The 21,846-nt window shown below is 43.9% G+C and overlaps 1 protein-coding gene across 3 annotated transcripts in view; it reads right to left on the bottom strand.

The window, feature by feature from the left end:
* Positions 1-21,846, bottom strand: part of OPTN (optineurin) — a 700,455-nt gene that overhangs the window by 430,124 nt on the left and 248,485 nt on the right. For all 3 annotated transcript variants that reach the window (XM_044087961.1, XM_044087962.1, XM_044087963.1), the window contains one exon: positions 18,975-19,074. In XM_044087961.1, the coding sequence (XP_043943896.1) occupies positions 18,975-19,074 (100 nt within the window). The remainder of the gene's footprint in view (positions 1-18,974; positions 19,075-21,846) is intronic.

Below are 21,846 nucleotides of genomic sequence, written 5' to 3'. Positions count from 1 at the left end.
TAAGAAAAAGTTATAAGGCTTAATTCTTAAGATATTCGGTCATACATGCCATATATGTACTGTGATTCATACAAACTAGGCCCCTCCCTTGTCCGGTTTCATAATCCTGATTTTGCAAATTGATCAGCAATTTAATAAAATCGCGCTCATTTTGAGTGATGTTATAACAATGTTTCGTGGTTCTTAAACCTGAATCAGCACAAGCCCTAAAATCCAACTCACACATTTTCTCAAAAGCCAAAATATTAGGGTGCAGAGGTGGGTTAAAGGTGCTTGAAACATGCAAAAAGTTGGCAAGGGAGGGGGACGGACCCAAAACAGCTTTGAGGTTAATTTTGCGTACAAAAAGTTTCAAATCCACAATGGAATCTACTAAGTTCATCCCTGAATCTGGGACGAAAGATAAACCCAAGGCAAAAAAGTCAATAATATCTTGTGGGAAAGTCAAGTCAGAATAATTATAAATAAAAAAGTCACCAGCAGAGTTAGGCAGCACTTGGGGTTCTAAAACCCTACTACTACCTCCTGCTGGTTCCTTGCTTATGCAGTGTCGCCCTTGTTGGTTGGACACTCTCGGATTGTTCTGCCCGTTACCTTACTTAAAACAGAGGTGGTAAGTTTCACAGCCACCACGCTAAAGGATAATGCTGCCCAAGATGCAGAAACCTTTATAAATGCACTCTATGAGCACCTACAAGGATGCATGGATCATGCCATCCCTAGCAAAACCAATACTCACTCCTCTAAGAGAAGGAAACCAGTTTGGTGGCCCCTGCAATAAACAGGCTATACAATGGAAGGAGGAAACTAGTTCAGAAAAAAAGCAAATCCCAAGAAGGAAAGACATCCCTGATCAGTATCGGTAAGAAACTGAGGTCCCTCATGAAATTATCCAAGGCTAACTTCGAAAGGAAAATAGCCAAGGATTCAAAAGATATCCACGAAGCCTTTTTTAGCTATGTTAAGAATCTAAGTGGCAACTTGCAGATATGCACTGAACTAGTGCAAAATAGCACAAAATATACTGAACCTACTGATATTGCCAACATCTTGGCAGATAGATTCAGTGCAAACTTCACCCCCCTCTCACCTCCAAAAGGGCCCACAAACAGCCCTTTCAAAAACCAAAAACACAGCATCAATGGGACCAGATGGTGTCCCAGGCTGCGTCTTGCACGAACTACAGAACGAACTACACCCCCACCTAAACACTCTGTTCAACCTCAGCCTCTCCACAGGCTATGTGCCCATAGAATGGCACACAGCAACAGTTATTCCTCTCCACAAAGGAGGGGCCACAACTGACCCTGGTAACTATTGCCCCATAAGCCTGACTAGCCTGGTCTACAAGGCTATGGAGCGCATCATCATGGAACTCATTAACAAAGACATTGGGAACCTCCAAACATCTGACCTGACCCAGTTCGGCTTTGTTAAGGGCAGATCTTGCCTACTAAACCTGGTTGACATCTTCGAGACAGTCACCAAGGCCATAGACAAGGGAAAGGTGGTTCACACAGCCTACCTTGATTTTGCCAAGGCTTTCGATACCATTCCCCATTCAGGTATTACAGAAAAAAGTAGTTGTGTACACTTACCATAAATGTAGATGTTCGAGTGTATTCACTGTTGCACTCATTACATTTGGGTATTCTGCCTGCAGGTTGCCCTCAGTCGGCCTGATTAACAAAGTCTTAGGTCCTGCGTCGGTTGCTGTCCCTTCTTCCATGACGTCAGGTCATCAGGGGAATAAAACATGCAGCCAACACCATTACATCAGTTTTTCTTGCCCCAGATGTCAGGTGCCCCCCTAATGGGAAGCAATTAAACATAAAAGCACAAAGATATACCTACAACAAAAAAGCAAATACACCAAAAACGCTTTTAAGCATAGTAGAGGAAAGTAGAGGTATAGCCAAAAGAAGTTAGGGGGCTGGAGGGAGGGTAACCAGGACTGCAACAGTGAATACACTTGAACATCTACATTTATGGTAACTGTACACAACTGTACTATGTTCTTCGTGTTTCACTGTTGCAGTCATTACATTTGGGTAGATTCCCAAAGCTATGGTTAGGACGAGGAGTTTAGATAGCATTAGGGCCAACTATAAGGCCCTGCAAGACTGCAGTGGCAAAGCCAGCTCTGGATTTAGAGAAAATGGCAGATGATAATGCTTGGTGAAAGTATGTACACAATTCCAGGTCGCAGCTTCTAGGATGTCCCTGGTAGGGACGCCTCTGAGAAAGGCTGTAGAGGTAGATGCAGCCTTGGTGGTGTGAGGTCTGATCCCCTGGGGGATAGGTTTTCCATGGAGCTTATAGCAGAAATGAATGCAATGGCTTATCCATTTAGAAACAGTTTGCTTTGAAATAGCCTTCCCCTCTGCCCCTGCAGCAAATGCTACCAGCAGTTGTTCAGATTTCCTTTGAGGTTTAGTCCTGTCCAAGTAGAATCTAAGTTGTCTGTGCACATCTAAGGAATACAGTATCCATTCCCCTTTATTCTGTGGATTGGGAAAGAAGGTTGGCAAATGAATGGACTGATTAAGAGCCACACTGGATACCACCTTGGGCATGAAGGAGGGATTGGTTCTGAGTGACACCCTGTCCGCATGAAAGATGATTAAAGGCTCCACTGCCATAAGGGCCTGTAATTCAGATACCCTTCTAGCTGAAGTGATTGCTAAAAGGAAAGCAGTTTTCCAAGAAAGTAATTTTAAGTCTGCAGTAGCAGCTGGCTCGAAAGGAGGTAGAGTGAGTTTCTCCAAGACAAAGTTAAGGTCCCAGGCTGGGGTTGGAGCCCTCCTGGGTAGTCTTAAATTTTTAGCTCCTCCGATGGACTGCTTGAGCAGTGGATGAGAGAAGAGGGGAGGTTCTGTGTTATAATGATCTGAAATGGCTGAGGCGTGGATTTTAATGGAGGAAAAATACAGGCCCTTGTGAAGCATCTCAGCTAAGTATTGTAAAATCTGAGGTAAACTGGGCGCTGCTGTGCTCATCCCTTGGTTCCAGGCACAGAACCTTTTCCATTTTTCAGCATAAGATTTTCTAGTACTAGGCCTCCTTGCCTCTAAGATGATATCCATCACAGGTTTGCTGAGGGATGGTAAAGAAGAGATTAAGTAATCAGCCAGGCTGCAAAGTTCAGTGTTGGAAGCCGAGGGTGCAGAATCTGGTTCTCCTGCTGAGACAGCAGGGAAGGAGTCTGAGGCAGGAGCCATGGAGTTAACTGTGACACACTGCGCAGGAGGGGGTACCAGTGTTGGCGCGGCCAGTCTGGAGCAATCAAAATCATCCTTGGTTTGTCCTGTTTGCCTTTTAGTAGTACTTTGGAGAGCAGAGGCAGAGGGGGGAAGGTATAGACTGATAGATTTTTCCAGCTGAAGGACACGGCATCCACTTTCCAGGCTTGTTTGTGGGGAGTCCTTGTGCAAAATTTGTCCAATTGGTAGTTCTGGGGAGAGGCAAACACGTCTATATCTGGGCTCCCCCATTTGCTTGTCAACATGTTGAAAATCCTTGGTTCCAGTTTCCACTCATGTGGGTCCATGAGGTTTCTGCTTAGTCCGTCTGCCAGTGTATTTAATTTTCCTGGCAGGAATTGAGCTTGTAGGTGCACTTGGTAGCTCAAGGCTGTGTTCCACAATGCCATGGTTAGTCTGCAGAGTTGGTAAGAATGTGTATCCTGCTGCTTGTTTATGTACCACATAACAGTGGTGTTGTCCATCTTTACCATTAGTTGTCCTGGAAGAATGTAGTCCTTGAAGGGTGTCAGAACATTCTGTACAGCTAACATTTCTTTTTGACTGATAGGCAGGTGCATTTGACTTGGGTTCCATTTACCCTGAATGCACTTCCCTGCCAGGTGAGCCCCCATGCATAGTCTGATGCATCTGTTTTTAGGGTTTGGGCAGCAGGGGGTGGTGTGAAAGGTAGTCCCTTGTTTTGGTGGCAGGCCTCTGCCCATCAAAGGAACTCTAGGGCAAGGTATGATAGGAATCATTGCTTCTAGATCCTGAGAATGTTGACACCATAGGCTTTTTAGATACCACTGTAGTTTCCTCATATGCAGTCTTGCATATGGAATTAGAAGAATGCAGGAGGCCATGAACCCCAAGGCTTGCAGTATTTGTCTTGCAGACAGCTGGGTTTTTGTGGCCACTTGTTTGAAGTAGGGTGTCAAATGAATTTGCTTTTCTGGCGTGAGGTAAGCCATCTGGGAAGTTGTATTCAAGCTTGCTCCCAGGACTATAATTTGTTGACAGGGTATCAGTTGTGATTTCTTTTTGTTTATGGTGTACCCTAGACAAGTTAGAAAGTACAGTTTTGTACCTACCATAAATGTAGATGTTCGAGTGTTCACACTGCTGCAGTCATCAAACTCAGGTTATCCTGCTATCAGGCAGTCCCGCAGTCGGCCAGAGTTCCAAAGTCTTGGTCTGGCATCAGTTGCAGTCGCTTCTTCCCTGACGTCAGTGCGACAAGGGTATATAAGATGCATCCGATGCCATTTTTTTCAGTTTTTCTTGCCCAGATGTCAGGTGCCCCCAAGTATGTAGGCAATACGTATTGCTAATAAAACATATATAAAAAATAAAAACAATACCTTCAGTTACAAGCAAATACACCATAAAGGTTGTATAGGACAGAAAGGTATAGATAAGTCCAGCTAGGACAGAGGGGATGGAGGGAGGGTAACCTGGACTGCAGCAGTGTGAACACTCAAACATCTACATTTATGGTAGGTACAAAACTGTACTATGTTCATCGTGTTACACTGCTGCAGTCATCACACTTGGGTAGAATCCCAAAGCTAAAGTTGGGTGGCTGGTCTATAAAGAGTTAGGATTGGCTAGGAGGCCCTGCAGAACTGCAGTGGCAAATCCTGCTCTGGATTTAGAGTAAAGAGGCAAGTGGCAATGCTTGGTAAAGGTGTGCACTGAACTCCAAGCTGCAGCCTCCAAACTTTCCTTGGTTGGTACTCCTCTGAGAAAGGCTGTTAAGTGGCTGTTGCTCTGGTAGAATGTGGCCTAATGTTATTAGGAACTGATTTTCCATGCTGTGTGTAGCAGTAACGAATACAGTGTCCTATCCATTTGAAAATAGTTTGCTTTGAGATAGCCTTGCCCTGTGATCCTGCAGCATATGCTACAAACAGTTGCTCAGTTTTACTGAAAGCTTTTGTTTTGTCCAAGTAGACGCGTAGCTGCCTGTGTATGTCCAAAGAGTGCAGAAGTTTCTCCCCTTTATTCTGGGGGTTTGGATAAAAAGTTGGCAAATGGATGGTTTGGTTAAGAGCCACACTAGATACCACCTTTGGCATGAAGGTAGGGTTTGTCCTTAAAGAAACCCTGTCCTGATGAAATATTATAAAAGGCTCCACTGCCATTAATGCCTGTAGCTCTGAGACTCTTCGTGCTGAAGTTACTGCCAGGAGGAGAGCTGTTTTCCATGACAAAAATTTTAGATCGGCTGTATTGGCTGGCTCAAAAGGTGGCAAGGTCAGTTTTTCCAAAACAAAATTGACGTCCCAAGTTGGTGTTGGTGCTCTCTGGGGCGGTCTTATGTTTTTAGCCCCTCTGAGGTACTGCTTTAGCAAGGGATGAGAGAATAATGGAGGATTCATGTTGTAATGAGCTGAAATGGCAGAGGCGTGGATCTTAACAGATGAGTAGGATAGGCCTTTGTCCAGCATCTCAGTTAAGTATTGTAAAATCTGAGGAATGTTTGGGACAAGGGGGTCAAGGCTTTGAGCCTGGTTCCAGGCACAGAATCTCTTCCATTTTTCTGAGTAAGTTTTCCTGGTGCTAGGCCTCCTGGCCTCCAAAATGACATCCATAACCGCTTTAGAGAGAGGTGTTGCCTGTTTGACTAATGAATCTGACATGCAGCCTGGTTTAGGGTTTTGAGCTGACCGTGCAGGATCTGATTGTTTTGTTGAGTCAGAAGGTGTGAAATTTGAGGCAAAATCCATGGTGGGCCTTGAGCTAAGTTCTTTAAGATTGGGTACCAGTGCTGGCGTGGCCAGTCTGGAGCAGTCAGGATCATCTGTGGTTTTTCTTGTGTGGCTTTTAGGAGTACCTTTGAAAGGAGAGGCAATGGTGGGAAGGCATAAACATTTAGGCTTTTCCAGCTGAACGAAAGAGCATCCACTTTCCATGCTTGTGAGTGGTAAGTCCTTGTGCAGAATTTTTGTAGTTGGCAATTCAGTGGGAGGCAAAAAGATCCATGTCTGGGCACCCCCATTTTTGCGTTACCATGCTGAAGATTTGTGGATTCAATTTCCATTCGTGAGGGTCCATGATATTTCTGCTTAGGTCGTCTGCCAGAGTATTTTTCTTTCCTGGCAGGAATTGTGCTTGCAGATGAAATTGATACGTTAGAGCTGTGTTCCACAAGGTCATGGCTTGCCTGCATAGGGGATAAGAATGAGTGCCCCCTTGCTCGTTTATGTACCACATTACTGTGGTGTTATCTGTCTTTAATAATAATTGTCCTGGATGCAGAAGGTCTTTGAAAGTTGGTAGGGCATTTTGAACAGCCAACATCTTTTTGATTGATGTGAAGATGCATTTGATCTGTGGTTCACTTGCCCTGAATACATTTTCCTGCTATGTGTGCTCCCCAGGCGTAATCCGAAGCATCTGTTGTTAGAGTCTGCCTGGCTGTGGGTAGAGTGAAAGGCTGACCCTTGTTGAGGTGACATGCCTGCGCCCACCATCGAAACTCCTGTTGTAGGCAGGGAATCATTGGTATTACTGTTTCTAAACTGTGAGAGTGTCGAGTCCAAACACTTTTTAGGTACCATTGTAATTTCCTCATATGCAGTCTGGCATACGGAATTAATAGTATGCAGGATGCCATGAATCCCAGGACCTGCAGAATATTTCTGGCAGGGAGATGGGCCATTTTTGCCAGCAACTGAAAATATTGAGTCAGTTGTCCTTGTTTGTCTGGCGTGAGATAAGCCATCTGGGCCATTGTATTTAAGCTGGCACCCAGGAATATTATCTGTTGTGAGGGCACTAGTTTGACTTCTTTTCGTTTACTGTGTATCCTAGAGAAATTAGCAACCTTTTTACAAATGCCAGATTCTTTAGAAGAATGTCCTTTCTCTCTGCTTGAATGAGGCAGTCGTCCAGTTATGGATATATTTGAATTCCCTTTTGTCTGCAAAATGCAATTACTGGTGCCAGGCACTTTGTAAAGACCCTGGGCGCAGTAGATAAGCCAAAGGGCAGTGCAGTGAATTGGTAGTGCATTGTACCAGCTTTGAATCTGAGGTATCTTCTGCAATCTTGTCTGATAGGGACATGCAGGTATGCCTCTTTGAGGTCCAAAGTAACAAGCCAAGGGTTCTTGCCCAGCATGGGAAGACGTTGCTGTAGTGTCAACATTTTGAATTTTGGAACATCTAGGTAAGTATTTAGAGTTGAAAGGTCTAGTACGGGTCTCCAGGCTTTGTCCTTTCTGGGGACCAGGAAGAGTCTTGAGTAAAATCCTTGTCCTTGTTCCTGATGTGGTACTTTTTGAATAGCTCTCATGTCCATGAGGGCTGAAATTTATTTTTGAGCCTCTGCCCATTGATTTTGTTGCAGGTTTGGCATTCCTTTTAGCCTTGGTAAAGTGTGAAAGTGGAACCTGTAACCTTGAGACACAATATTCAGAACCCATTTGTCTTGGGTGATTGTTTGCCAATTTTGAGAAAAAAGTGCAAGTTTCCCCCCTAAGGGGGCTGCCAAAAGGGAAGTGCTTGGCATGCAAAGGGGGAAGTCATTGGGACTGTTTCCTGTTAAGGTTGAGACTTGTCCTCACCTCCTTTTGGGGTTGAGGTAAGAGCCTTGGGGTTAAGATCTGCCTCTTGGGTGTCTGTATCTGCCTCTCTGTGGCCTATCTGACACGGGAAATGACCAATTCTTTGTAGGCCAATTTCTGCTAAATCGAGGTGGCTGTACCTGTAAGAAATCTTTGACTGTTTGTATAGATTTAGCTTTATCCTCCATTTTCTTTAACACTTCTTCTGCCTTAACACCAAACAAGGTATCATGCTGTAAAGGAGCATCCAATAATTTTGCCTTAACATGGTCAGGTAAACTCTGCTCTTTTAACCAAGCATGTCTTCGAATCACAGAACCTGTAACTGCGGCTCTACAAGAAGCCTCCAAAGAATCAAAACCACATTGCAGAGTATGTTTTCCCACCTGTTCAACTGCATGCAATAAATCCTGCATTTCTTTATAGTCAGGAGCTTCTGAGCTTGTAAGCATTTTCTGTTTTAACTGAACCATTAAATATTGTTGGTACTTAAGCATGTGAAACTGGCAATTTAAAGCCTTTACTGCTAAAGTTGCAGAAGTGTAAACTTTCTTCCCCCATCTATCCAATGCTCTAGAATCTCTATCAGAGGGGACTGGATTTTTTGCAATGGAAGCCTTAACCCCCTTTGGGACCCTGGGAAATGGTTTCTGGGTCAGCAGAAGGGTTTTTATAAAGAAACTTGTGAGAGTCAGGGACTCTATAGTACCTATCTGGCTTGGCTGGTACAGGGGGAAAAGAATCAGGAGATGAGCTGGATTCAGAGAACACATCATCCACAATATCTAGCACAGGCGGAATAGCCAGGGGCCTGTGCTGAGGCAATAAAAGGAAGTCTCGAGCCTTTTCTTGGATTCTGAATAATCTTGACTTTCCCAATGGAAATGTTCCCTCATGGTATGTAAAGTTTCCCCAAAAGAGTAATCCTCAGGAGGAGAAGCTGAAGGGATAGATTCTTCAGCATTAGAGTCCTCATGGGGGGGGGGGGTATCCCTGGTCTGAAGAGGAATCAGAGGAAATGGAAACCTGATCAGAGGAATCATAGTCTGTATCCTGCCTAGGCCTTTTCTCAGAAGGGGGATGGGAACCCCTGATTAGAGTAATGAGGTCTTCTGCCATTTTGAGCATTTGTTTCTTAGGCATGGAGGACTGTCCAGGAGAATGCTGTACTTGCTTCTTTGTCTTTAATGGTGTTTTTGTCTTGGCTGTTGCTTTAATGGTAAGTTGTGAAGGTCTGAAAACACCCTCAGAAGCCGATGCCTGCTCAGCGGCTCCGTACCCATCTGAGGGATTAGTTTCCGTAGGCCCAATACCTTGTGTTTCCAGAAGCCTAGTTGTCTCCATGTGGGAGTCGGAGGCGGTCTGTGGCTCTGAGGTAGTGGGTGTCAGGGGCTGCGAAAGTGCCTCACTGACAACCGGTGAACCGGCGACTGGCCTAGAAGAGGCTTTATCATCGGTTTTGGACCTCAGATGCCTGTCTTTATCCTTGTCCTTGTGTTTTTTATGAATTGCAGTCATCGGTTGTTCCGACGGCATTGTATAATTGAACCTTCGGCCAAAGTAGTGCAAAGCAAAATCAAAACTTCATTTTATAGTGCGTTTGTTAAATCTGGCACAAAACAGACAACTACTGACATCGTGATCAGGGCCTAGGCATGGAATACAGTAAGAGTGGAAGTCTTATTATTAACTTTTTCTGACATCGGTCTGAGGCAAGAAAAAAGTTTCCCCAACGGGGTACTTAGCTTTATTGAAGACTTCGGATCTGAAATTCCACTTCGAAAATCTCAGGAGTCGGCTGACCGGCACTTGCGAACTGCTTTTGCTTTGGGCACCGCAAGGCAAGAAAGACTGAAGAAAATGGCTTTGGATGCATCTTATATACCCCTGGTGCACTGACATCAGGGAAGAAGCGACAGAAACAAACACCGGACCAAGACTTTGGAACTCTGGTCGACTGCGGGACCGCCTGATGGCAGGATAACCCAAGTGTGATGACTGCAGCAGTGTAACACGATGAACATCCCTTTTTACAAAGGCCAGATGATTCAAAAGTATGTCCTGGCTTTCTGCCTGAATTAGACAATCGTCCAGGTATGGGTATATTTAAATAATACTTTGCCTGCAAAATGCAATAACTGGAGCTAGGCACTTTGTGAATACCCTGGGCGCAGTAGAAAAGCCAAAGGGCAGTGCAGAGAACTGATAGTGCGTGTAGCCTGTTTTGAAGCGTTGGTATCTTCTGCAAGATTCCCCGATTGGGATGTGCAGGTATGCTTCTTTTAAATCTAGTGTTGCCAACCAGGCATCTTTGCTTAGCATAGGAAGTAATTGGTGAAGAGTCAGCATCTTGAATTTTTAATCTCCAAAAAGGTGTTTAGAGTAGACAGGTCCAGGATAGGACGCCATGAATTATCTTTTCTGGGTACCAGGAAAAGTCTCGAGTAGAAACCTAGCCCCTTTTCCTCTTCTGGTACCAGCTGAATAGCCCCCATGCTTGAGAGAGAAAGTACTTATTTTTGGGCCTCTGCCCACTGATTTGGGGGGGGTAGATCCAACAACACACTTGATGTTGGCAATGTGTGGAAGTGAAATCTGTATCCCTGGGACACTATATTTAAAACCCATTTGTCCTAGGTAATGAGTTCCCAATTCTTTGCATGAAGAGCAATCCTTCCCCCTAAAGGGGCAGACAGATAAGTGCTTGAAAATTTTAAAAGGAAGTCATTGAGATAGTTTACCGGGAGTCTTATTATTCAAAGTACAAAAATAGCCAGCAGAAAAGGTGGAATTCAAAAGATTTAATGTAAAAAAATACATAGCTAGGTAGAGGGTAGTAAGCCCAACTACCTGTCTCAAACCGGTTTCGGCTGCAATAGCTTTCTTCAGTAGGTTAACAAAAACCAATAGAGAGGGAGTCTTATTATTCCCAGACTTGGAAGTAAAGGCCCCCCACTGCTTAGTTCTGCGAGTCCCCTGGGACTGAAACCTGGGGTTTTTGCTGTGTCTGGGTTTGGCTTGAGAAGACCTGGAAGGGGCCAGAAAGGACCAATTCTTAGACGGCTAGTGCCTACTAAATCTAGGAGGCTGAACTTGTAAAAAATCTTTAACAGTTTGGATATATTTAGCCTTATCTTCCATCTTTTTAAGAACTTCCTCAGCCTTGTTGCCAAACAGGCAGTCATAATTTAAAGGAGCATCCAACAATTTAGCTTTAAAATGATCAGGCTAAGATTGCTCCTTAAGCCAAGCATGCCTTCTGAGCACAGACCCAGTAACAGCAGCCCTGCAAGAGGTCTCTAATGACTCAAAACCGCATTGCAAAGTATGTTTTCCAACTTGTTCAGCAGAATGCATTAAATCCTGTAATTCTTTATTTTCCACACAGTCAGGAATCAACATAATTTTCTGTTTAAGCAGTCCAATAACATGTTGCTGATATTTTAACATATGAAACTGGCAGTTTAAAGCCCTAATGACCAAGGTTGCAGAAGCGTAAACCTTCTTACCCCATCTATCCAGCGCCCTGGAGTCTCTATCAGAAGGGGTAGGATTTTTAGCAGTAGAAGCCTTAATGCCCTTGGGCCCCTGTGAAATAGTCTCTGGATCTGCAATAGGATTTTTGAAAAGGAACTTGTGGGACTCGGGGACCCTGTAGTATCTGTCAGGTTTACTGGGAGCAGGAGGCAGGGAATCAGGGGCCAAAGTGGATTCTGAGAAAGTTTCATCAACAATGTCTAGTACCAAAGGCCTATGCTGGGGTAGGAGAAAGAAATCCCTAAGCCTCTTTTTTGAATCAGAAAAATCCTGGCTTTCCCAGTGGAAATGCTCCCTTAGAGTATGTAAGGTTTCCTCAAAAGAAAAATCCTCAGGAGGGGAAGCAGAGGGAATAGAGTCCTCTGTATCAAAATCCTCATAAGTAGGTAAGGACAAATCCAGGTCATCAGAAGAGTCAGAAAAAACAGAATCCTGATCAGAAGATTCATAATCAAGCTCAGTCCTAGCGTCTTAGAAGGGGGGGGGGGGTTGGCTACCCCTGATTAGAGTTATTAAATCTTCAGCCATTTGTTTTTTAGGCATAGTGGCCTGAGCATGTAGCCTGGGCATCAGTTTTTTAGACATAGATCGAGATTTAGGCCTAAGTAATGAAGGAGGCGTTGATTTAATATGCAAGTCCATAGGCCTGAATACACCCTCAGAAGCCAGTGCCTGCACAGTGGCTCCAGACCCATCCAAGGTAGAGACATCCGCGGGTTCCATAGTTGAAGCATCTTGCAGCATACTGGACTCCGAATGGGTCTCAGTAGAGGCCTGCAAATCAGAAGTAGCGGGTATCAGGGGCTGTGAAAGCACCTTATTGAGTATCGGTGAACTGGCGACTGGCTTAGGAGAAGCACTGGCAGCAGTTTTGGACCTCGGTGGCCTCTCTCTATCTTTATCTTTGCGTTTTTTGGAATCCTGGTAGTCGGATGGCTAACTGACGACATTTCTGGATAATTAAACCGAGAACCGAAATATTTAGAGGCAAAAATATACAGACGGATAGTGCGCTGATTAAATAAAGCACAAAACCGACAGCAAAGTATGTCGTGGTCAAGGCCTAGGCAAGGAATACAGTACGAATGAAAATCTTCATGAGGTATTTGCTTTCTACAAGTAATGCAGTTATTAACTTTTACTGACATCGGTAAGGAGCAAGTAAAAACTTTCCCCAATGGGGTATTTAGCTTTTAGTTGAAGACTTTGGTTCTGAAACTCGAAAACGAAAATTTCAGGAGTCGGCCGACCAGCACTTGTGAACTGCTTCTGCTTCGGGCACTGCACGGCAAGAAAGACTGATGTAATGGTGTTGGCTGCATGTTTTATACCCCTGACGTCATGGAAGAAGGGACAGCAACCGACGCAGGACCCAAGACTTTGTTAATCAGCCAGACTGAGGGCAACCTGCAAGCAGATTACCCAAATGTAATGACTGCAACAGTGAAACACAAAGAACATCTCACCAGCCTGAACAGATACCCCTACATCACGAGATGGGTTGCCAACTGGCTTACAGACAGAACTCACACGGTAAGAATAGTGGGCTCCAGGTCCGACTCTAAACCAGTCACAAGTGGTGTCCTGCACGGCTCGGTCCAGGGACCCCTACTGTTTGGCATATACTTCTCAGAAGTACAGGCAAACACAGGAGGACTATGGCTAACCAAGTTCGCCGATGACTGCAAACTGGGAGCCATAATTGACTCTCCGGATGACATGGACATCCTCCAAAAGGGCCTTACTGAGACGGACACCTGGTGTCAAAGTCATGGCCTCAAGCTAAATGCCAAAAAATGCATAGTCATCCCATTTGGTAAAAACAAAACACCCACAAATTACCACATAGGTGGCAGCCCCCTTAATATAGAAGTAGTAATAAGAGATCTAGGGACCCAGGTAGATAGTAATCTCTCCTTTGACAATCACATTGCCAAAGTAGTTAGGAAATCCTTCTATGTGGCCCATCTAATTACTAAAGGGTTTGCATCTAGAAATAAGTTATAGTGCCCCCTCTACTCGTCACTCATTAGACCCATCATAGAGTACAATGCCCCATTTGGGATGTACTTCACAAGACACTTCCAACAGCTGGAAAGACCACAAAAGTACCTCACCAACATGATTACGGGTCTCAAACATATGTCCTATGCAGCCCGACTGAAAAAACTCCAGCTGTACTCAGTGGCATATCGCTTACTCAGAGGTGATCTCTGCCTGACTTACAAAGCAATGTCCAACTCAGAATTGATGGACATGCTCCACCTAAAGAAATTCAAGTCACTGCGAGCCACGTGCTCTAGTCAGCTAAACCTCGCCACAACAATAAATATAACATGCTGGAGGGATAGATTCCTGTCACAGAGACTCATAGGTTCATAGGTTCATACTAGGCTATCTGCCCTAGGGCATTTATAAGCCTAGCCCAAAGTTTTTGTGGCTTTCACTACCCCTTAAGTTTGAAGGATACTATGCCCATTATTTTGCCGTGCCTCTGTCCAGCAGTGACACTGAGGTGATCCCTCGGGTAAACCTGCAACCTCCCATCCATTGGTCAAGATTTCTCTTGAACAAAGCCAGCGAGGTGCTCTGCCTCACATGTGCCGGGATTTTGTTCCACAGCATAGGGAGTCTCTGGGTGATGAATCTGTCCCTCCAGCACGTCCTATTTGTAACCGTGTTAAGGTTTAAGTCTCTTGCTCTTGTAGTTCTGATGGATTTGGATTTTTTGAGGTGGAGCATGTTCATTAATTCCGGGTTGGACATGGCCTTGTATGTCAGGCACAGGTCACCTCTGAGCAGACGGTATGCGACTGAATAGAGCTGGAGTTCCTTCAGTCGGGCAGCATAAAACATATTTTTGAGACTCTTTATCCTTTTGGTGAGGAACTTTTGGGGCCTTTCCAATTGCTACAGGTGTCGGGTAAGATACATTCCGAATGGGGCATTGTACTCTATCATTGGTCTGATGAGTGATGAGTACAGGGGAACAATTACCTCCCTTGATCTAGATGTGAATCCCTTCATGATCAGGTGGGCAATGTAGAAGGTCTTCCTAACTACTTTGGCAACATGAGTGTCAAACGAAAGGTTGCTGTCAACCTGGGTCCCCAGATCCCTGATAACCTCTTCTGTGCTTAGTGGATTGCCACCCATATGGTAGCTAGGGGTAACCTTGTTTTTCCCGAAGGGTATGACTATGCATTTTTTGGCGTTTAACTTTAGGCCATGGCTCTGGCACCAGTTATCCATTTCTATGAGACCCTTCTGAAGGATATCTGTGTCTGATGTGTTTTCAGCTATGGCGCCCAGCTTGCAGTCATCTGCAAACTTTGTCAGCCATAATCCTCCTGTGTTTGCCTGTACTTCTAAAAAGTAGATGCCGAACAAGAGGGGGCCCAGAACTGAGCCCTGTGGGACGCCACTTGTGACCGGCTTGGAGTCTGACATGGCGCCAGCAACTTTGACCCCGTGGGTTCTGTCACTTAGCCAGTTTGCAACCCATCTTGTGACGTATGGGTTTACATTTAAGCTGGTGAGTTTTTCAATGATACCCGAGTGGGGTATTGTGTCAAAAGCTTTTGCAAGGTCAAGGTAGGCTGTGTGGACTGCCTTGCCCTCATCAATGGCCTTGGTGACTGTTTCGAAAAAGTCAACCAAGTTTAAAAGGCATGATCTGCCCTTGACAAAGCCAAATTGGGTTGGATCCAATGTCTGTAAGTCCCCTATGTCTTTATTTATGAGTTCCATTATGATCCTCTCCATAGCTTTGCAGACCAGGCTTGTTAAGCTGATGGGGCGGTAATTTCCAGGGTCAGTGGAGGCACCGCCTTTGTGAAGTGGGACCCCAATTGCCGTACGCCACTCCTTGGGTACGTATCCTGAGGTGAGGCTAAGATTAAACAGCTGCCCTAACTGCAATTTCTCATTGAGTTCGTGGAGCACACAACCGGGGACACCATCTGGTCCCATAGATGCTGTGTTTTTCGCCTTGGAGAGAGCAGTTTTCACCTGAGCATTTGAGATGTTTGGGGGGCTACAATCCGCTGGTATAGATATCTCTCCTTTTGGGGGGGAGAAATTTGCACTGAACCTGTCAGCCAGTATGTTGGCAATGTCGGTTGGTTCAGTGATTTTTACATCATTTTGAACTAATTCTGAGCATATCTGGGAGTTTCCTCCCAGGTTCCTAACATAGCTAAAAAAGGCCTTATGATTGTCTTTTGAGTCCTTAGCGACTTTTCTCTCAAAATTTGCCTTGGATGATTTTGAGTGATCGTAGTTTTTTACTTATAATGATCAGGGGTGTCTTCCCTTTTAAGGATTTTGCTCTATCTTGTAGTAGCTTTCTCCTTTTATTGTAGAGCTTGTTTATGGCTGGGGTCCACCAGACTGGACGCTTGCCTTTGGTGCAAAGAGTCTTTGTTTTGTTTGGGATTGCCTGATCCATGCAGTCCTGGAGGTGCTGGTAGAAGGCATTTGTAAGTGATTCAGCGGCTTGCGTAATGGTTTCCGCTGGCTCGGGGGCCTTGAAAGAAACCACACCAGTCTTAAGAAGTGTGAAGTCAGCTTTTGAGAAGTTCTTCACTGTGGTCTTTTTTATCTGGGGTGGGGGCGGGATGTGGACTTCCAGTGAGATTAGTTTATGATCTGATCTCACCAATGAGGGGTATTACTTCCGGTGTTGAACATTGTGCCCCATGTTCGTGATGATGAGATCTAGTATGTTTTCTCCTCTTGTAGGGATGGTGACTAGTTGTTCCATGGCATTAGAGTTTATGAACTCTAGGAACCTTTGGGCTAGAGTGTTGGGGCTTGAGTAATGATCCCAGTCTATATTCGGATAGTTGAAATCACCTAATATGATGGTGTTTGGAGATACATTTATCCCCTCCAGTGTTTTCAGGAAAGCTGTGTGAGGTTCCTGAATTTGAGAGGGTGGCCTGTAACATGCTACAAATTGCAGAGCAGTCTTGCCTACGGTTAACTGCACCTGGATGGCCTCCGATGCCTCGTGCATTGCCACCAACCTGGAGGTGTGGGTATCCTTGATGAATATGGATACTCCCCCCCCTTTCTTGGTGTGGTCCGGATTTTGGGGCCGGAACGCATGATATGAGGTAAAACCTGATAGTGCCAGGGTGTGCTCTCAGGAGCCTTGAACCAGGTTTCAGTCACAGCACAGACATCGATGTTCTCCATACTGAGAAGGGCTTCGAGTGCGTGCATCTTGAGGTTGAGACTTCTGGCATTGAGCAGCATTACCCTTAGTTTTTTTTCTTTTTTGTGTTCTAGGGTGGTAGGTTTAGAATTTGAGCCTTGCCTAAAAAAGGCACTATGGGGGTGGCAAGAGCCAATATCCGGAAGCCTGGGGGTGACAGGTGCAAGCTGTCCCTTGCGAAGCAGCGTGGCTTGTCCAGCATGTCATCCCAGGCTAACAGACATTGGATCCCCTTTGAATGACACCAGAGATTAAGCCAATTATTAAAGCTGATCATCTTGTCTCTGTACTGTGGCATCATTCTTGGTGAAGGTAGGATACTGCTCAAGGTCAGGGTCATACCTGCCTGGGCTACATAATCAGAGAGCTCCTCTAGGTCTCTTTTCATGTAGTCCAGGGAGGTACGTCTCAGGTCATTCACACCAGCATGGACAATGACTGAGTCATACTTGTACTTGCTGTTGAGTGACCTGAGTGCTTGCGTTATGTGGCGGATTCTAGCGCCCAACAGGCAGCTTACTGTGACCTTCTCCTTACTCAACCTGGTGAGTGGGATGTCAGTGTGTCTGACTATGGAGTCACCTATGACGAGTGTGTCTGGCATTGTGTTTGGCCTTAAGGGCTGTGACTGTTTGGCACACTGACTTTGTGGTCTATGTGTTGTGTCCTGAGGTGGCAGTTGTTTGAGTGTCTGCTTTGGTGGCCTCTGCTGTTTTGGTAGATTTTTGGTCAGAGCCTCCGAGTATGTCTTTGTGTGTTTATGTGTATGATTTGAAGTTGTGATAGTACTATGTGAGACTGGGTTTGTGGTGTGTGTGGTTACCTTCTCCTCCTGTCTGGTCTTGCCAGTCCTATGTTGAGAGAGCTCAGCCTCCAGTTTGGCTATATAGTTGCATCTCTCACATGTATTTGTGTTTTGTGGGAGAAGGAGAGGGTTGTCTGTGTACATGAGGCAATTGTAACATTGCCTCAATATTCCCAGATTCACCAGCTGAGCAGGAGAGGACGCTAGCAACTGACCCCTCGACATGCTAGAAGGAAAAGACAAAAACTTTATGTAATTAAGTCTGAAAAGACTTCGAGGGATGTGGGTGATCGAAAAAGGGGTTTTAGGCTGGTGGGGTACTATGTATAATAAAAAGTGCTATATCAGAGTAAAAAGTACTTTAGGAGCAAGTGCTAAGCTTTCCAGATAGAGAATAGTCTACTTAGGAGTCAAGTAGAGCTGAACTTTTCAGATAGAGAATAGGCTGGTTTGATTAGAAGTAGAGTTCAAGAAGAGCTGTTCTAAGCGAAAAAATGAAGAGTGGACTTTAGGTAGCCTGAATAGTTTAACCTTAATTAACCGCCGCTGCTCTTGTGTGCTCCTGTGGCAACTCTAAAGCGTGCTTTATAGCAGGGGGCTGGAAAAGGCAGGAAATGACCCAAAATGGCCAATGAATTACAAGTTACTGTCTTAAACCACTCCACTGAGGACAAACAGGCAGCTCAGTACTCCCCACTCCCACTGGTGAGTAAAGAAACTTCCCCCTGACCAAACAAAGAAAATGGAGAAGTACAGGAACCAAGACAAAGCCCAGGGATCAGCAAAATCTGATCACTGGAACAAACTACCAGGAAAGTTAGGAGAACAAGAATATTTTTTGTTTTTTTCAATTTTTTTTCACAGACAGAACAGAAAACACAATAAATGCTTTGCTTTTCGATTAAATGCTATCAAAAGCTAGTACACTTGAGTGTATTAGCCTGTAGTTTAACTTTTAAGCAAACTTAAACTGAGAAGTGCAACCAACAATTAAAGCTTATAAAAACAGGAAAAACAGGTAATACCACTATAAAATAGACAGAAACAGTCGTCGAAAGACACAAATGGTGGAAAAATGCAAGAAAAAATACTTAAAATCTGGAAAGTTGCTTTTTCTGGTCTCTGCTGCTCTAGGAACTCTGCTGGATAAAATTCCAAATTACATCAGGCAGAGCCCCTCACTAACACTCAAGAAAAAACCTTGACGAGTGGATGGGTAACATAAAATACACCCCATGGGATCACTTCACTGGCTCTGCTTGACAGAGGATCAGTTAATTAATCAATGGGGCAGTGAAAGCCAACACACACTGGCTAGGCTTATAAATGCCCTCGGGCAGATAGCCTAGTACCTACCTATAATGTATAATACATGAAATGTAATCTGGAAACTTCAGCCATACAATACAAATGAGCACACAAAGGTATTAAGTCAAAATATAAATGTGCTGCAGACATGCATTTTCCATGCTCCTAGTGCTATGAGCTCAGGATATAGATTTTTGTTTCTGCTCTAAAATACGAAGGCCTTTCATTTCACTATTAATTGACTGAGAAAAGTCAGGATTATTACAATCTGTTGACTCATTTTCATACCTGACTAGCAGCCGCCTTCTTTTCCTGGTCTTCTTCAGCCCATTCTGTTTGAGAGCCCTTTTCAGATAGTTCACTTGCTTTCTTTTCTAGAAGTAACACTCTGAAATGTAAATGTACACGTTTTCAGAATTTAAATAAAATGTGCTTTGGTGATCATTCATAAAAGTCAATAAAAGTTTGACAGGCTAACAAATAAGTGCAACTTAACTTCTGTTTAGTAGATGAAACTGGAAGCCTCATGCTTTGCACAACTTTATCAAACTAATACGTCTCCCCAGATATCCAAGATCACTCCAAAAATGTAGCATGCCAAGTAAGGCTTACCTAGACACTACTAAGAAATATGCAGAAAGTTGTATCATGCAATACATCAGGAGTAAACAACCCCAATTCTGATTAAAGCTGTAAAAATATATTAGCCACACAATCCAACTAATTCTGTGACAACAGAAAATTTACAGTACAAAGAATATGGATCTGATGGGTGACTTGCTAACTTGGGGACTCTGAGAAAAAGAGAGTTTATTTTCCCCCTTAGGGAAGTGGTAGAGCTTCCAATTATGTAAGGGTAACCTCAAGTGAAGGCTGGAGGCAGTTTTAGACTGTACAACGAGCATGCAAGTTATATGCACAGAAAAGGGAAAAAATTGAAGTCTCTTTGCTGGCTTATGATAAACAGAAGGGCTTCTGTAGCCCTTTCACTGCCACTGCCAAATATATCCTGTTCGACTCTTAAGGAGACCCCGATAACACAGCAGCTTTATTCAATGACGATAATCATTACCTCAGGGTAAGATGCACAAAGGTTTGCCTAATACTGCAAAGTAGGTCAGCTGGCACAGCTGGATGAGGCCCCATGTGAACTGACAGCACAGGAAGCAAGAACAGTCATAATTAGTGGTGGTATAATCATCAAAGCTGAACCAAACAGACCAAATACCCCACAGGCTAGGGGGCTACAGTATAGAAAATTAACAAAAGAAAAGACTGGCATGCTTATCTTGCTATACAATTACCTACCTTCATGCACACCATGATAAACACCTTCATCAAAGAATTTATTGTGACAAATGACAAGTCAACATTGTCAACTACAGGAGCGCACAATATATAACAAATAAGCAAGTATTTGAAAATGTTCACATCTGTTACTTATTTACCACATACTAGCTGTTTGGTTAACAATAAAAGTATTTTTTGTGCTACATTTTCTCCCTGCAACTGACAGAATCTTCTCCTTGTGCGTTGGGTCTACTGCACCAGATTAAGTTTTCTCTGGACTATACCCAGCCCATGTATGTGGCTGGTGAGATTAAGGGACCTAAGGCAATGTCATAATGCTGTAGGGGAGTGTTTTGTCTATTTTCTCTGCCTCTTGCATCGTGCAGGTGGGGTGTTTAATAAGTATCAGGGCTGAACTACTCCTCACTTATGCAAGGGACTGACATCAAAAATACAACCCGCTCACCTTTGGGAAGCATTTAACATTTATCTTCACAGTCAGAGAAGCCGAAACAGTGTATACACACATCACCATCCTTCCTCTCATTGGATGGGCACACCCATATTTGCTTGCCAGGAACTCAGGTACACGAGACACTAATTGAACTCTCATTCTCTAGGCCATAATCAGGGCTTTCTCTCTGTATGTCATGGTGCTGGTTTGGTTACGAATACAAGATTACTTCTGTAAGCTACTAACTTGCTGCACCATGCAAGTCTGTACTCAATTACTTCAGATTTCATCTACATTTTCTGCAAATATGAGCAACTCTGTTAACCAGCTGAAATCACTAAGTTACTCTTGGAAAGAAACCCATGTTCTTGGCATATTTCAGTTGATAAAAAAACATGAATTTAATCTAATGCCATTTTGGATGACCTTCATTTAAGTTGACAAAATTTGGTTGATTAAGCAGATGGTTGACAGGTGTGTAAGACTGTACAATTCACTGTTTTGGAAAATATGCCCTTTCCTAGATATTGCAACTCACTTAACAGGGTGCATGGGAGCTTGAGTGCAATGTGTGTGTGTTTTCTTTTTTTTTTTTTTTAATTCTACATCTGCTGAGGTTATTGCTTGGTGTATCTGTAATAGTAATGACACTGTTGATGTTTTGTGGCTAACTTTTTGAACACCGACTTTTGGGTCATTCAGTTATACATACAAATACATACATTACATATTCTTATTCTTATATATCTATATATATATATATATATATATATATATATATATATATTGTGTCTTTCAGCTTTTCCCGGTTAGGGGTCGCCTCAGCGGAACTCTGGTCCGCTAATGATTGGCAGTTGATTTTTACGTACTGGCTTGTCAGGCCTGACGCACAACCTTCAACGAAGGTACGCCCATTCACACGTCTCCACGCAGAAGACGCTCTAGCTGAGAATCGAACCGGACAGCATCTTACTGTGAGGCGACAACGCTACCGCAACACCACCACCGCGGGTTTTATATATATATTATATATACCCATACACAAACATACATATACACATATCAAATACATCAAACAACCAAAATATTGACAAGCATAACTAACACAAGTATTGGTACTACACAAGTCAACATGCTACTAAGAATGCACCAAGCAACAACCTCGACTCACGAAAATTAAAATACTCTTCCTCAAAAAGATAAAATGAATAGTTTTTGTCGGGGGGGGGGGGGACATGTTCCTCCTCCCTCCAGCTAATCATATATGCTATGCCAAGATCAACAATTCTTGGGAAAAGGGCATACTCTCCAACCCTGAGGATCACTCAATCTTGCACAGGTCAACAAAACAACTGTTCGATAAAAGCAAGATACCACACACTATATTATATGGATCTACTACACACATACACACAC

The sequence above is a fragment of the Protopterus annectens genome, chromosome 11.part0 (genome assembly GCF_019279795.1).
Source record: "Protopterus annectens isolate FY-2018-M chromosome 11.part0, PAN1.0, whole genome shotgun sequence".
In the NCBI taxonomy this organism is placed as follows: domain Eukaryota; kingdom Metazoa; phylum Chordata; order Ceratodontiformes; family Protopteridae; genus Protopterus; species Protopterus annectens.
This window is presented reverse-complemented; position numbering and strand designations above follow the sequence as displayed.